General features: G+C 36.0%; 1 protein-coding gene and 1 long non-coding RNA gene across 3 annotated transcripts; one reads left to right on the top strand and one right to left on the bottom strand.

Moving 5' to 3' along the window:
- The first annotated feature begins 784 nt into the window (after positions 1–784).
- Positions 785–1,494, top strand: LOC148780178 (secreted RxLR effector protein 161-like). Its single transcript, XM_088850563.1, has 2 exons — positions 785–1,156; positions 1,381–1,494. Exons 1-2 carry the CDS (start codon positions 785–787, stop codon positions 1,492–1,494), a joined length of 486 nt encoding a protein of 161 aa, XP_088706689.1.
- A 2,896-nt stretch (positions 1,495–4,390) lies between these two features.
- On the bottom strand, positions 4,391–8,018 carry LOC148780177 (uncharacterized). 2 transcript variants are annotated; one of them, XR_016043335.1, is made up of 3 exons: positions 7,673–7,993; positions 6,381–7,182; positions 4,391–5,242 (listed from the first exon to the last, which is right to left on the bottom strand). It is a non-coding gene; the product is annotated as an uncharacterized LOC148780177 (long non-coding RNA). The 2 variants fall into 2 exon arrangements; XR_016043334.1 differs by lacking the exon at positions 4,391–5,242 and having other exon boundaries at positions 6,183–7,182; positions 7,673–8,018.
- Positions 8,019–17,929: the final 9,911 nt, after the last annotated feature.

Raw genomic sequence — 17,929 nt, 5'->3', positions numbered from 1 at the left:
ACAAGACTTGGAAGCTTGTCAAGAGGCCCAAGGGAAGGAAAGTAATTGGGTGCAAGTGGATATTTCGGAAGAAAAAGACAGCAACAGAAAATGAATGTGAAATATTCAAGGCTAGGCTCGTAGCAAAGGGCTACGCTCAGAAAGAGGGAGTGGACTACAATGAAATATTATCCCTGATAAGGCTATTACTTGCTTTAGTAGTCATATTTGATTTGGAGCTAGAATAGCTTGACGGGAAGACAACGTTTCTACATGGTGATTTGGAGGAACAAATCTTTATGAAACAACCTGAAGGCTTCAAGTTGCATGGAAAGGAAGATCAACTTTACTTGATCAAGAGATTGCTTTATAGTCTTAAGCAATCTCCCAGGCAGTGGTACAAGCTCTTCGACTCTTTCATGGTGCGGATTGGCTATTCAAGTAGTGAGTATGATTGTTATGTTTATCTTAATATTCTTGATGATAATTCTCTTATTCTCCTGATGCTTTATGTTGATGACATGTTCATCGCTGCCAAGAATGCATATAACGTAACTTCTCTCAAGTCTATGTTAAGTTCTGAGTTTGATATGAAGGATCTAGGGGCTGCTAATAGGATCCTTTAGTATGGAGATTTCATAGAGATAGAAGTGCAAGTAAACTCTAGGTAACTCCGAAAAGGTATGTTGAAAAGGTACTGGAGTGTTTCAACATGGAAAAGGCCAAGTCAGTTAACACTCTATTAGCGAGTCATTTCAAGTTATCTAAACGACAGTGTCCCACTACGGATGAGGAGATCGAGTAGATGTCTCTGGTGCCCTATGCTAGGGCAGTCGAAAGTCTCATGTATGATATGGTTATCAAATGGATTTTCAGATATCTGAGCAGGACAACAGATCTCGGAATTATGTTCAGCAGGAAGAGAAACTCTATAGAAAATGTGGGATATGTCATTTCCAACTATGCTAGTGATTTAGATAAGGGAATGTCTGCTACAGGGTATGTTTTCACACTAACAGGTGGACTTATTACATGGAAGGCAATGCTTCAATCCATGATTGCCCTGTCTACGACAGAGGCGGAGTACATGGCAACAGTTGAGGCTGCAAAGGAGGCGATCTGGTCGACTGGTTTGGCTCATGGGTTTGGGGTGGAGGGCTGCATTGTGACAGTCAGAGTACCATAAATCTTACAAAGAACCAAGTGTTTTATACAAGAACAAAACACATTTACGTGAGATATCACAAGATCAAGGAGCTTGAGTCAAAAGAAATCATTCACCTAAAGAAAATTCATACGAATGACAACACTGCAGATATGCTTACAAAGCCAGTCACTACAAAAAAGTTCAAGCTTTGCTTGGATTTACTTAATGTCACTTATTGTTGAGAGTGAACAAAGCAACCCATGGCAGGTGGGGGTGCAGTCACGTACCTTTACAGAGGTACGGGGGTGAAGACATCTTCTGGGTGGCTCGACAGCATTCAAGCAGAGGTAGAGATTATTGAGGATTAATGTCTTGTATTCTGAAGAAATAGATTTGGTAAGGTAGAGTCAAAAGGACCACTCCAGAGGACTGTTAAAAGCCTAGAGGGTAGTGTTTTTACCATTACATTGTCAAATAACGCAATCATCTAATGTGAATTAGAAGGGAGGAAAAAGAGTAGCTTTATTCCCAAAACTTAAAAGAACAAAGATCAAATTGATACGACATACCAGTTTAATTGAGAAGGTACCATGGTGAATTAATACGACATACCAGTTTAGTTCGAATGGTACCATGTTTACCAAAAGATGCAAAGTAATAGTCTCAACGATCATTGTAGCCATGCTCGAGTCAATATGCTGCGAAATCAACAGCGGCTCCCGGTAGTGCCCTCTCAAAATCGACCTCCCCAATCAATATCATTCGACCCAAATGATTCTCATAAGTCTGCTCGAGTCAATATGCTGCGAAATCAACAGCGGCTGCCATTAGTGCCTGCTCTAAATCGACATCCCCAATCAATATCATTTGACCCAAATCATTCTCATATGTCCAAACACAAGGGAGGCTCTCACCATTAAAATAGCTCAACTTTTCCAACTCATCCTTCATCCAACTTTTCCAATTCATCCTTCAACAAAAGAGCTTTGCTATCTGATAGAGCGAGAGCCCATACGCGAAGCTTGCTAAGTGTTATGAAATATATATTTTATATTTTTATTAAGTGCGACTTGATGAGTAGAACACATTACTAAAATTTTAAATGATTTGGATTTGTAATAAAAACGAAAATTAAAATTCAAAATCTACCACGCATCCGTGATGGTTAAATCAGCCTAGATTCAATTTGGACTATTTGGCTCATTTTGGGCTCACAGAATCATTTTCCATATATATATATATATATATGTGTGAAAAAGATGTTATGCGCCCAGATGCGTACTGCTGCAGTAAACGCCCACGGCCCAGATTGAATCTGAGCCGATCTGACGGTCACAGATATCTGATAGTGTTTGAATTTTAATTTTTGTTTTACAAATCCAAATCACTTGAAAATTTAGACGTATGTTCTTCTCATCAAGGATCACCTAATAAAAATATAAAAAAAATATTTCACGAAACAAAAATTGACTGAAATGTTTTTAGGGTATTTTGGTCAATTTATTTCATGTAAATTGTTTTTTGATATTTTTCATAGATTCAACTATTTTTAAAGAACACACACCTAAAATTTCAAGTATTTTGAATTTATAGAAAAAAAACATTAAAATTCAAGCACTATCGGACATCCATGAGTGTCAAATCCGCCACAGAAATGCCCAGATTCAATTTGGGCCACTCGCATATGGCCGTACAATAGTGACTGAATTTACAGAAAAAAATTAAAATTTCAACACTATCAAACATTCATGAGTGTCAGATCGTACACAGAATGGCCCAGATTCAATCTGGGCCATTCGCGTATGGGGGTACAGTAGTGACTGAATTTATTGAAAAAACGTAAATTTCAAACACTATCGGACATTCGTTAGTGTCAGATTGGCCTCTAAATTGCCCCAGATTCAATCTGAGCCATTCGCCTATGAATGTGCAGTAGTGACTCCATATATATATATATATATATATATATATATATATATATATATATATATATATATATATATATATATATGGAAACCACTACGCAATGCCTGTAGGTGAAAATGAACAGTGATTCGCCTACCCCCATCGCCATCAAAAATTCATCGCGCGGTCACGATTATGAGGTAGTGTTTCATTTTTAATGTTTTTTCTATAAATCAGAATGACCTGATATTTGGAGCGTGTATTCATCAAAAATAAGGGAATCTTTGAAAAATATATAAAATAAATATTTTATATGAGAAACATGACCAAAATATCCCCGAAACATTTTTGGGGTATTTTGATCAATTATTTTTTCACGAATAATTTTTTTTATATTTTTATTAGATGCGCCTTAGTAAGATGTACATATTTTCCAAATTTCAGGTCATTCCAATTTGTAGAAAAAAAAAAAAAACTAAAACACTACCAGACAATTGTGACCGCGCGATGAAATTTGGACGGTGATGAGGGTAGGTGAAACCACTATTCATTTTCTCCTATAGGCGTTGGGAAGACTTTTCTATATATATATAAATATATATATATATATATATATATAGAAATGTCTTCCTAATGCCTATAGGCGAAAATGAATAGTGATCTTGCCTACCCTCATCACCGTCCAAATTTCATCGCGCAGTCACGATTGTCCACTAGTATTTTATTTTTCATTTGTTTTCTACAAATCGAAATGACCAAAAATTTGGAGAGTATTTATATCTTACTGAGGCGCATCTAAACAAAATATAAAAAAAACTATCCGTGTTAACAAAATTAACCAAAATACCCCTGAAGCGTTTCAGGGGTATTTTGATCAATTGTTTTCATGCAAAATATTTTTTTTTATATTTTTTAATGATTCCCCTATTTTTGATGAATATACGTTCCAAATTTCAGATAATTCTGTTTTGTAGAAAAAGAAATGAAAAATAAAACACTTTGGGACACTTTAGGAAAAATGAACTTTGGATGATGATGGGGGTAAGCGAAATCACTGATCATTTTTTCCTATAGGCGTTGTGAGGTATTTTCCTAGATATATATATATATATATATATATATATATATATATGAGAAAAGATGATATTAACCCACTAGCTCATATGAACATATGAGCTCAACTATCCAAATTGAATCTATGTCAATCTGACGATCATTAGTGTAGATCGACATATCTATGAAAATCTTGAAATCTGACGGTCCAAAAATGCATTACAAAATACACTATTTCTAAAACTTGAAATCTATGTTTTTATCATGTCAATGCTTCTTGATGCCGAGATGATCAATTTGAAGATATTTGGGCATCAAAACAACCTCTTCTATTAAAATTTTTGAATTAGGCTCAAATTTGATAATCTCTTCTAGAGAAATTTTTAAGTTAGGGTCTAATTTGATTGTTCAGAGCCTCGGCTCCATATAAACGTTTCCCTCATACAATACTCCCTTCTCTCTAAGCTCACGCAGTAGAGTTTAAACCCTCTCATCCTCTTAGCCTCTTGGCTCTTCAAAGCGACCATGACCTTGGCATCAAGAGCCCTTCTATCTCATACCATCGACCTCAACCCCATGAAAATCCTGTCCCCCATAACAACAGTATGACGAAAAGGCGCCCAAATTTGCTGAGACCCCAAACGACGAGGAGGGACCCGCCATTAAAGCATTCTGTTCAAGCTCCTCATGCGCACCACAAAGGACCACTCTTGATTCACTGCTCTTTGCACACATGGTCGAATTTCTAAGTTTTTCCAGCAAATTTACATCGAATCTCAAGTTTTCCAGCAAAAGCCCCTTTGCCCCTCGCCCTTTCTCTCTGTAGATCTGAAACCTCGCCCTCGCCCGTTCCAATTCGACCCTCTCTCCATCCACAACGGTGCAAAATTTGGGCTTCTGTCCCCTTTATCAATCAGGCCCTCAATCTACACGATGCGCAAGCTCTGAGCATTGTGTAATTGGTTCTCTCCGAGATTTCTAAGGTTTCTTCGCTACTATTAATTGGGACAATTGGTTCTCTGTAAAATTGAGCTTTGGAGATTTTGGTTTACATGGGGGACAGAGAAGTAATGAGTGATAAGCGTTTTCTGGTCTTTCAAATGGATGAAACAAACCTCTTCCCTTGTAGAAGTCTCGTCTCAAGATTTGAACCCATGCCTGCCAAGAGAGAGATAATAGAGCTTTGAAAACTGGAGAACTTAAGGAGATAAAGGTTGCAACCTTAAAATGTAGAATTACACATGCACCTTAAATATCCATCTACAAAGAAAAACCACTAAGTGATCATCCTTAAAGTGTAGAATTATACATGTACCACTAAGTGATCATTCTTAAAGCGTAGAATTATACACGTACCTCAAAAAACCGTCCATGATCATCTCGTCATTTGAATATGAAACAAAGCGTAGAATTATACATGTACGAGATGAAAAGGTTGTATGAATATGAAACAAAGCGTAGAATATGAATATGAAACAAAACAAACAAAGCGTAGAATTGTACATGTACGAGATGAAAAAGGTTGTTTTAATGTTGAAAAAACCACTAATTGATCTACTCGTCATTTGAATATGAAAAAAAACAACAAAAATTGAGTCGTACATCTTGCTAAATATTATCTAGACCGTCCATGATTTTCACAATTTATAAATCTAATTGATTTTAACTATTTTAGGAGTTTAAATTTTTATAATTAGATATGAAAATAGATTTCGAGATAATCCTAAGATTGTTTACGATGAAATTTGAAGGTGCGCCTTGGATTGTTTAAGGTTGCAACCTTATGAAAACCATGACCTTTTGTGAATGAAAATACAAATAATGTGTAGAGAGAGATGACTCTTTTGTGGTTTTTTTTCTTCTCTTTGTTCATATAGTATGCGGCGGAGGTCTAGGTTCCCATGTTTGTTCTTTCTTCTTACAATTCTTTTATAAGTTTTTGTTTCTCTTTAAAAAATGTAGCTTTATTTGCTAGTCCATGGTTACTTCAGTTGCGTCAATAACTTCGTATCCATTTTGGAGAACCATCTTATAAAGTCACGAATGTTGTAAGCCAAATAGGGAACTCAGCAAATTTCGTTCAACAATATCAACACAATTTGGACTCAAATACATTAATAAATTAAGGGAAATTGAACAAAATACTCATGAGAGATGTATTACTGAGTATTTTAAACTTAGTACTATTCCAATTCATAATCATATGCCTTTTTATGGGGCATTTCAAAATGTTAAATAATTCATCTTAAATGGGTATTTTGATGATTTTCCCATAATGTTAGATAATTCATCTTACATGGGTATTTTGATGATATTCCAATAGATGAATGAAGAAGTAATAAAGGCTCAAATGTGTTGCTCATCATGGCCTTGTGTTCTTCAGGTGTCGGACCACCCTATGATGCAAACTGCTGCTGTTTTTTTTTTTTTTTAGATATTTTATTCTCTCCTGTATAATCTCAGTTCTTCTATTGTTACACTTGCAGAGTGGTGGGTCCTGCAATCCCAATGTTTCATTTGTTTCCAATTTTAACCACTTCCTTTATCTCAACTACATTCATTTCCCAACTCAGTTTCTTCCACATTTTGAGAACATTCATCTCGAATTTGAATCGTCAAGATCTTCTGCTCTCCATTGTCATCCTTGGCTCTATCCCAAAGCACAATATAAAGCCCGGAAAATACCACAACCATGCCGACCACGCTGCAAAACCAAAACCCATACTACTTTTAAAATCATGAACTCCACAGCGACGGTTAATGTGCAGATGCAACAGTTTGCTTCTTGTGGCACACTAGCACGAATTTTCTGTTGATATTTCAAGTAGTAATGCTAACCAAACAATTGAGAAGTAAATGGCCATGGATTGTAGTTAATTTGATCTCTACCAAATATTTAGTTCGATGGATCCAGGAAAAGAACTTGCAGGAAAATAATATACTCATCTTCCAATGTGAAGACCCACACGACGAGTTATGGGTTCAAGAATAGTCACTATTACTGTGCTCAAAGGAGCGAACGCAGCTGTATAAGCAGGGCCTTTTTCTTTGAGGGACCAAGTTAGTTAAAAGAATGATAAACCTGAGCACAAAATACCCTGCATTGAACCAAGAACATTAACTCGTCAAAACATGTGGGTTAGTCCTAAGAGTGATGCAATAGTGACGAACATGGAAACAACCGTGGTGGATTTGACTTGTTATCTTTTCTCGAAATCTAAATTACTAAAACATTTAGAACACTAGGAATAATTATGTTTCTCATTTCCAAATCACAAGAAGTAAAAGAAAATAACGTAAATACTGTTTTATTGCAGATCTGCAACAAAATTTGTGTAAATAATGGAATTTCTACCATTTATATTGTTGTTTGCTGCTATATAAGTAACCTTTTCCGTTCTTTGGCCCTGATTATCAGTGTCAGGAGGCTATTAGGGGACTATTTTTAGCATATAGAAATGTTTCTTTGGTGTTGAGTAAAAGTTTAAGGTGCTATATAAGCTCTTTATGTGTTTGATTCTGTAATTGACATTTCTACAAATGTAACTGCTACATTCACAGAGAGTTTGAGAGAGAGAGAGAGAGTACCTTTCTAGGAAGTAAGAAAAAGGCGCAATGAAGAGGGTGGCGATTAACTGCCTATAGGTAACAAAGATGGTAGGGCTCATCCCTCGCCGAAATGCTACTTTGATGAGGATAACCATAGCAGCAAAACCGCTCTGAAACAAGATTAGCGCAAGAGCTGGTCTATACTTCCTCATTTTCCGTTACTTCTAAAATTTCAAAGAAAGAGCTAATTAACCAAGAGTAGTCGAAAAAGGTGAAGAAGATGAATTACAGAGAAATTTGTCATGGAAAAGTGAAGCTCCGATGCTTATTTATAAGCCATGCAACCTCCCTAATAGACAATGACGTTTTCTCCTTGCTTATGCACCCTCATGTGCCTTTCGGGGGAGGGGAACACATTACACATTGTCTCCTTTATCTCTTCTTGCTTTCCCACAGTTATTCACCTTTCTTTCTTTCTTTCTTTTGCTCCGCGAGGTAGGCGGAATCAGCCGGGCAGTAAAGGTGTGCACGATGGCCACGATCCACACACGTGAAACTCGCAAGCTCATTAATGGCTGGGCCCCGCCAAGCCTCAATACATCTGAAAGGTAGGCCCAGAAGTCTGGCTGCCAAAAAAAATAAATTTCAAGCCCGGCCTGGGTCCGGTCAGCAAATCTTGTCTACAAGTTTCGTAACAAAAAATCTGGTCAAAGCCAAACCTTGCCGTTTATGAATGCAGGAAAATATTATTTTAAAAAATGTACGCAAGAATTTACGTCTCAAAATTACACCGGCCTTAACACAAGCCTGGGCCACACCCACAATCCCAAAAACCTGCATGCCAGGCTCGCTGGTGAATACCCCTTAGCCTCCATAAAGGCACTTGACGCCGGGCTTATGGGCCGACAGCGCTCGTGCATCCCGCCAGGCACGATGTGAGGGGGCAGCCAATAATGCCTAGACCCAACAAGAATGGAGAGTAAAAAACTATTGAATTGGGAAAAAGCAGAGGAACCTTCTTTTATTTGACTGAAATGAGACTGGAAAGCAAGGAACCTGATCTATACCATGAACCCTACCACGCCGCCACTTTTTTTATTTTTATTTTCTCTTTTGTTATAAAGTCATCCAAACAAAGAAAAAAATCATCAAAAAGGAGTGTCAAAAGGAAATGAGCCCACTTTGACTGTTGCATGTGCCAAAAAAAAAACCAAGAAAAATAATAGGAAATTCACCCAAACTCCTAAGGTAAGGGTAAGTGCTCCAAAATTCCGACAAAGAAGCATTTAAAGGGACACAATAATGTGCATCGAATGTGGTTCTCCAAGAGGGAGCCCATCATCATTACAATATAGAGGGAGGATTAACCCAAATTCCCATGAAGGGCTAACTATATACAGAGGGGATTAACCCAAATTGCCATGAAAGGCTATGTAGTGGGGTTCATTTAACCCCACATGTCAGCATACTATCGTCATTAGTTTTTATTGGTGATCTAGAAAATATAAAAAAAAATAAACTAAAAAAAAGATAAACTAAAAGAAAGAGGAAAATATAAAATAAAAAATAAAAAATAAGGTACGGGGTGATTTTTGGTGGTCTAAATTTTTTTTGTGATAAACTAAAAGAAAAAGGAAAATTTTATTTTAGATAAACTAAAAAAAAGGAAAATTTTTGTTCTGGATAAACTAAAATCTAGAACTAATTCGGTCTTTGCTGATTCCCAATCCAATTGGCAATTTCCTGGTCAGAATGTGTTATGTGAATTACTTTTTCTTGTGACAGTTACTTTTATAGTATAAATTACTTGATAAAGAGAAACATGGCTTTGTTGCTTTTCTAGGTATGATGGGGCATTTGATGAAATTTTTCTTATAAATTACAAAAATCACTTCTCTCTTCGGAGGTCTTTTTTTTTTTTTTTTTTTCTTTTTAAATGTTGCCTTTTTGTCTGATAATAACAAAGACCTCTTCTTTAATAATAGGCCACGTACTATCACACGTGAATTTGTTTATGCACATGAAATTGTTTCTATTTTATTGGGCCATATATAGTGCTAACAGGGGAGTAACAACACGTCATTAGAAGACGTGAATTTGTTTATGCACATGAAATTGTTTCTATTTTATTGGGCCATATATAGTGCTAACAGGAGAGTAACAACACGTCATTAGAAGGGGTGTTATAGCATGAGTATGGTTTCATGTCAAGGCCAGACAGACATTGGTTTAAGGCAGAGGTCAATGGTTTCTCACGCTGCGAGTGGTGCATTCTTGAGAGAGAGCCAACCATTTCTTTTCATCTGAGAGCGTTCTCTTTGAAGTGCGTCTTTCTCTCTCTAGAAATGAGTGTCCTGTGTGTACCCTGATGGTTCATCAGATCACGGGACAACGTGACCATCTTACTAATTGCCTCTGTCTGTAAAGTCTAAGCACTACCTTGACTTGTTTTTATTTGAAATGATTGTTTTGATTATGCGTGTTTTTATGGCTCGATCTTGATGGTTTCGAGCTTTCAATAATAAACGTTAGTACTATGCAAAAAGTGAGTCATGGATCCCTATTTCACCTAAAAAAAAAATAATGAGAAAAAAAGGAAAAAGAAAAAAATTCTAATGAGCAATGCCTTCATAATGGGATCCTTCAATATGGAATGTTTAGAAACTTTATGTTATAACAATTCTTCTAACAAAGAGGTCCTACTGTAACGACCCAAATTTTTTGGGCTTGATGGGGCACGGGCCAGTGTGTGTGCCGCCGTACACGACAGAGTGTGTGTGAGAGATGTGTGCGGCAGTGAGAGACACTAGAGCAGCAACACTGCCGAGTGCGTTCATACCACCGAGCTCGTTCGTGCTGCCGTTCGCAACAGAGAGTTCATGCCACCGAGCACAGAGAGTCTTTCATGATTGCTTGATGCCACTTATGTGCCATGAAGATGCCACTTGCCACTTGTGTGCCATGTGGATGCCTCTTGGTGCCCATTGTTGTTTGCATGCTACCCCTTCCTTTTCCTATTTATTCACCCCTTCACACCCCTCTCAAGAGTTTGTTCTCTCTCTCTCTCAGCCATATTTTTTCCCTTTAAGTCCTTAGAGCCTCAAGCTTGAGACCCTCTATTGAAAGCTTGACCTTCAAGAAAAACTGTGTAGGGAACTTAGAACCGTTGGTGCATGTAAGTAGATTCATTTTCCATGCTTCTATGCTGTGTAGGGAACTTAGAACCGTTGGTGCATGTAAGTAGATTCATTTTCCATGCTTCTATGCTTTGTGATACATGCTTTTGGTTAGTTTATTAAGTATGAAATTCAAAATTATGTGTGTGTGATTGTGAATATGAGCATGAATATACAAATGATGAAGTTTAAGCTTGATTATTGATACAATTTGGAATATGCATGTGGATGTACGCTGCAAAATTTATGCTCAAAGGAGCCCTGATTTTCCAGGATTTTACATGATAGATTGAGCATTGAATATATTTTTGATGATTATGAAAATTGAAAACACGCACTTATGAATCTAGTTTAAGATGAAAAAAGACCTTGTATTAATGCCTATTTTGATTTGGAAGTTATAGTTCATTCTTTTAAGTATGTAAAAAATTCGAAATGCAATTTCAGGAACTGTGCATGTTTTTGTGGTGAACTCTTTATCGACCAAATCATGTCTGAATGAGCCCAAACCAATTTTAAATAAAAGATGGTGAGTCTACTTCAAAAATGATTTTGGACTCAGGCCGAAATCCCTTATGGTTTGGGAATTATGCCCCTGTTTATATGAGTATGTCACTATTGTGAGTTGTAATGAATTTCCAGAATTGTTGCATGTATTGTACAAAACTATTTACTGACCAAATGATGTTCAAATGATCTCAAATCAGTTTTAAATGAAAGATTGATGTGTTTACTTCAAATATAATTTCGATGTCAAACCAAAATTCATAATGGATTGGGAATTGCAACCCTTTTTTCTAAGTGTGTCACTATTATAGTTGCGGGAACTTTTAGAACCTTATACAATTTTTTGTGATGATATGTTGGTTGACCAAAATGCCCCTAATTTAGCACAAAACTAGGTCTAAATGAAAGATCAAGGAACCTAGCTTGGAGTTGGTTTTGGAACCATGACTATATTCTTTGTGGATGGGGAAACATACCTGCTTTCCTAGGGGACTGTCACCATTAACTTTTTGTTCTTTCATGAATTATTATGCATGGATGCAACAAGATATGCAGATGAAATGGTGGATACTTATGAATTAGTGAATAATTGACTAAGTATAAGTATGATTGTAATATGCATACCTATAATATGAAATGGAATATGCATACCTATGATATGAAATGGAATATGCTCATGAATCATTGACCATGTGTGGTTGAAATAAATTATGCTTATAAAATATTGAATGCTATTGCCTGTAAAACAGTGAATGCTTATGAGGCATGCTTATGATATAGATGAATGCTTATGAAAGAGTGAATGCTAATGAATGAGTGAATGCTTATGAAATATTGAATGTGCCCGACTCAAATAAAATAGACTACAAATGCGGTGGATCATCCAATTGTAGTATGTTATGATGTGATAAGTGCTAAGTGATATGTGACCTGTGTGGTCAACCATGTGATAATTGCTAAGTGATATGTGACCTGTAAGGTCAACCATGTGATAAGTGCTAAGTGATATGTGACTTGTGTGACCAACCCGGTGATAGGTGTTAAGTGATGTGTGATTCATCAACATGCTTTGAGCGTATTGCATGGCCGTACTGTGCTTTGATAAGATTGCTTATGAATTATTGACAATGCATGGTTGAAATAAGAAATCCCTATGAAATAGTGAATGCTTATGAAATATTAAATGTGCATGGTTGTAAGAAGACATGCTTATGTGAAAATGAATTAACATAATTTTGAGACGTGCTCTGTTATGATACATGTTTCATTGTGACATGTGATATATGATCTGACCTGTGTGGTCAGCTATGTGATATGTGATTCTGATTCATTGGCATGCTTTGAGCGTATTGCATGACCATGATATGATATGTGATTCTGATTCGTTGGCATGCTTTGAGCGAATTGCATGACCATACTGTGATATGTAACTGATTGGCATGCTTTGAGCGTATTGTATGTCCATGAGGTGATAAGTGATATGTGATCTAGTGGAATGCTTTGAGAGTATTGCATTGCCAACTGGTGCCGGTAGCTTCCCTGGCTCCCCGATGATAGGAAGGGAGTTAGGAAGTGTGTGTGATGGGAGGGTCGCACCCCCCAAATTTCTGTAAGAAAAGTGAATCGTGTCTTGCAAGGCAAGTGCCTATCAACAACCCCAAGGCTCGTTGGGGACTGTGTGTGTGTGAAAATGTTAGGAAATGGATTATCTCATTTGTCATTGGTTTCCCTCCTGAGTGATGGTAGAAGTCTTAAGAAATGGGATTGGCTTGGCCTGATGAATAGGGCTTCTACTTCGGGAGTAAGCCATTAGGGAGTGAGTTCGTGTTAATGGTTGTTATTTACCTTAATACGTTAATTGCCAAGATTTGTATGGTTGTATGATTTGATTGACCCCTGCATCATATCATATATGATTGATCTGATTTGTTAACACTTCATAATGAACCATGCACGACACACTAATGAATGTGATTACGGCACATGAATAATGTTTTATATGAACGGTATAAAACCTTGTAAATTGTTGTAAAATGATATTCATAGGCTGAAAAACATGATGTTTGATCTACTTACTGGGCTTTATAGCTCATTATGTTTGCTTCCAATCTTGTAGATTAATAGCCGCAAGTCGAGGACGTAGGGTGGTGTTCATTACTGGCGGTTGAAGACCCGACCTTGGCGAGATAACTCCCTTTAGATTGTAGGTGTTAGATGGCCGTTGCCCGTATAATTGTTGTTTGTGAAGTTATATATTTTGTTGTTGTTGTTGGGCCTTTGATGCCTTAGACAATTTGCAATATTTGTAAATATATATATATATATATATATATATATATATATATATATATATATATATATATATATATATATATATATATATATATATATATATATATATATATATATATATAAGTTTGGCTTTAATTTATTCAGTTTTTGCTATGGTTCTAGTGGGAATTTTTGCTTTCGTTTATGGTTTGATCTGATTTCCTTCTTTTCAAGTGTGTTGAGCTCACTCACATCTGAGTGGCATTCACTACCTCTAGTCGCAATCCTGTACTCTATTGTCCTCTGGCATGTATGGTAGGGGTTAGGGGGTGGAGTCGTGACACCTATTGTATGACCAAATGTACAACTTAGTCCCCCATTGACAGAACAAAATAGAAACACTTAGTGTGCTTAAACGAACTCACACATGATAGTACATAGCCTATTAAAGAGGCTCTCTTATCTGACATTGTTATTGCCAGACAGGAGGGCAACTTAGGTAAAAAAGAAAACCCACGGGGAACAAGGGGTACTTCTTGTAATTTATGAGAAAAATGTCGTCAAATGGTAATTGAAGTCCCCCAAACCATGTCCGTACATAAATCACTCAAGTGATAATAACTTTTTTGATTTTCTATGCATGGCCAAATACACGTAGTGCGTCGAAGCTCAGTGGCCGAACATCACTGTGTTGTGTGTCACGAAATCGCCTCCAATACATTACTCTTACTGACTGCAAATGTTGTTGTAGCATCATCTTTTGACCCTTGCAAATTCATCATTTAGAAATGGGGGTGGAAACAGGTTGGGTCGGCCCAAGACCCACCTCCATACCTATACCCAAAAAAATATTATGAAACCCAGATCTAGACCTAAACACGAACCTAAAAATATAATATGAACGAAACCCAAAAATCAAAATATGTAGTTAAATATATTTCATAAATTTGTTTAATATATACATTCAATATTTAAATATTATAACTAAGAAGATATAGTTATATTGATTTAAATATTATTTAAATATCATATATTAAATATTATTTAAATATCATAGAATAAATTTAGTAAAATAGATTGTTAGTAGAAAATAATTTATAGCATTTGGGACATCAAGGAAGAAATTACAACAAAAGAAATAGATAGCTTTTTATATTATTTACAACAAAAATAAAAAAACTAATTTATAGCTCTTGGGACATCAAAGAAGAAATTACAACAAAAGAAATACAATACATAGCACCCAAGGCAAGAGGATTCAACCTTGGGAGATCAAGGAATAAATTGGATGTGATAACTGTCAACACCACCTTGCCAAATGTGATATAATGTTTCCTATTAATTGTACATATTCAAATTCGGTCTTCATTTAATGATGTTTGTGGGAACTATCCCACATCAAATGATCGGTATTGCACTTTCCTCTATAAATAACAATGTAATAGCTTATAAAGTATATGCGTAAAACTGTTGAGGCAGCGCAATGTGTGAGGTACCACAAGTTTAATTTAAAAGATGTTGTAGTTTCATTGTTAAATGAAGAGACTAGAAAGACATCCACACAAATGCTTGCTGAATCAAATCAAGCATTGACAGCAAGAAATAGAGAAAGAACACAATATATAGACCAGCCGTATTGATTTAATAGGGGTAAATCTCATAGCGAAGGCATTTCCAAGTCATAAGGCAAGAAGGTTACTTGCTGGTATTGCAAGAAACCTGGTCACACAAGGAAATATTGTTATACTTTGAAGAATTAACAAAAGGCCAAGGGCAAAGAAAGCCATGTTGAAGCAAGTACAATTTCAAATGGTGAAGATGTGATCACTTTAGTATTGCATGCACAACATTGTCTATTACAGATACTTGGGTTTTAGACTCTCATGCTTCATTTCATGTTTTCCCAAAAAGGTCATATTTTTCATCATACCCAGATGTGGATGGTGGCTTGCTTTATCTTGGTGATCATCGAGCTTACAAAATATTGGGCATTGGAAATGTTGTCATCAAGTAATCAAATGGAAAGAATCATACATTGAGAAATGTGAGGCATGTTCCTGAGTTAAAGAAAAATCTCATTTCAGTCAGGCTGTTGGATGACTCTGGTTTCATAGTGACTTTTGGAAATGGTCATGGAAGATTTCAAGAAGTTGTATGGCAATGTTAAAAGGGAAAAAAGATGAGCCTCTCTATACTCTGCATGGCATAGTTCAAAAGACTGATGCTATAGAGAAGATCATTATTGTAGCTAGTAATCACCAGGATATACAGATTTGGCATAGCCGTTTGGGTCATCTCAGTGAGAATGGTATGAAGGTATTGCAAACTCAAAATCTTATTCATATTTCTAAGCATTCAATTCTTCATTTTTGTGTTCATTGTGCCATTGGTAAGCATCGTAGAGTTAGTTTTAAAAGAAATGAATCTCATAGAAACAATAAAGCATTAGAATTGATATATTTTGATGTTTGTGGCCCTCTTAATATTAAATCTCTTGGTGGAGCTTCTTATTTTGTCACTTTTCTTTATGATTATTCTAGATATTGTTGGTCGTATCCATTGACATCTAAAGATCTAGTTTTTGAAGTTTTCAAGGTTTTTAAAGCCAAGGTTAAAAAAGAAACAGAGAGATTTATAAAATGCTTGCACAGTGATAATGATTGTGAATATTGCTCGAATGCTTTTGATATGTTTTGTAAAGAGAATGACATTCATAGAGTAAGGACTATTCTTAAGACACCACAACAAAATGATCTTATTGAGAGGATGAATATGACCATCACTAAAAATGTAAGAAGCATGTTATCACGACCTGGTCTTGATAAGCAATTTAGGGTTAAAGATGCTAATACAACTATATATTTGATCAATAAGTCTCCCAGTGCACTCTTGAATAGTAAAATACCTGAATTTCTATGGAGAGGTAAAAGTTTGTCATATGAACACTTGAGAACATTTGGGTGTGAAGCTTATGTTCAAGTGCCTAGTGAGAGAGGAGTCAAGCTGGATGCCAAGTTAAGAAGATGTGCTTTTCTTGGGTATGGTGGTGATGATAGAGGTTATAGGATTTCGGATCCTATTGCAAAGAAGACTATCAGAAGTCGGGATGTTCTCTTTAACGAGAATATAATGTTTAATTTATTTCTTGCATTCGATTTATAGTTGTATTCATCTACTTCGCATTTCACCAATTAAGTACATGATCTTGGATGGGATCTTTGCATTTGGGATTCCCGATTCCACAAGCTAAGGGGTTTTTGAGATCCCTACAATGATCACCAATTTGAAAGAGATTTGACCTTTATATTCTTTAACCCATCCTCTATTAGTCTTCAAAATTTCAACTTTGTATGATGAGATTATGTTGAGTTTAGTTTGAACGAGTTCCAACAGCAGCTAGTTAGCTCATTGATGTTATAGCTCATGATGAACTTCTAGGATAGAAGCGAGATAGGTGTCTTGTGTGGATAGGCTTATGTTCAATTTCCACATTCATTTGAAACAATACTTGTTAATCATGCTTAACATCCCTTACCTATAAGAATTCATTGTGCTTTGGTGATATCATATCCTTAAGATGACCGGATATTTAGGAAAGGAGCCGGGTCGTAGTGGTAGCACCCCCTTACCTAATTATTGTATTGCGGTTTTCAATCCTGCTACACCACCCATTGACATCTTCCAAAAAGCTAACTCTCTAATCTATATTAATATGAATGCACAATAGTGGTGATTGTTACAAACCCTTGCTGCTTTTTCAACAATCGATCCCAACAATTGGTATCAGAGACTAGGGTTTTGTTCTTCATTGTGCCTATGAAGAAATGGCTTTTTGCTATTGTGATTATTTGCTAAAATTTTCTTGAAAATGGAAAGGGCAATGGAATTTGAAAAATTAAATCAAAGTAATTGGCCAATATGGAAAATGACAATAGAAGATTATCTTGCTGGAAAAGAATTTGATCGGCCACTTCGAGGTAAGGGGGCCATGTCTATTGGAATGGAAGATTGGAAATCTGTTCTTGATCAAAAATATTTGGCAATTATTAGACCATATATTTCACCATCAAATTTATTTGATGTTTGTTAATGTAAAACATTTGCAGAGTGTTGGTCTTAGCGGAGCGGTTCTGGGTCCAAATCTTGGATTTGAACACTAGTCACGTCTGAGTCTTGATCCTTGTAGACCCGGACTTGTCCCAAATAATGTTGATATTTAAATAATATTTAATATATGATATTTAAATAATATTTAAATCAATACAGCTATATCTTCTTAGTTATAATATTTTAATATTGCATCTATATATTAAACAAATTTATGAAATATATTTAACTACAT

This window comes from Amborella trichopoda, chromosome 10, assembly GCF_054954075.1.
Source record: "Amborella trichopoda isolate Santa Cruz 75 chromosome 10, AtrichopodaSantaCruz75HAP2 v2.0, whole genome shotgun sequence".
In the NCBI taxonomy this organism is placed as follows: Eukaryota; Viridiplantae; Streptophyta; class Magnoliopsida; order Amborellales; family Amborellaceae; genus Amborella; species Amborella trichopoda.
Note: the sequence above shows the minus strand (reverse complement) of the source record. Positions and strands in the feature narration are given on the sequence as shown.

Bases quoted from the DNA above. Each gene is read 5' to 3' on its own strand.
- LOC148780178 (XM_088850563.1), top strand. From the start codon at position 785: ATGTCTCTGGTGCCCTATGCTAGGGCAGTCGAAAGTCTCATGTATGAT. The intron at 1,157-1,380 runs GTACCATAAATC...GAGTGAACAAAG, and splicing joins GCTGCATTGTGACAGTCAGA to CAACCCATGGCAGGTGGGGG.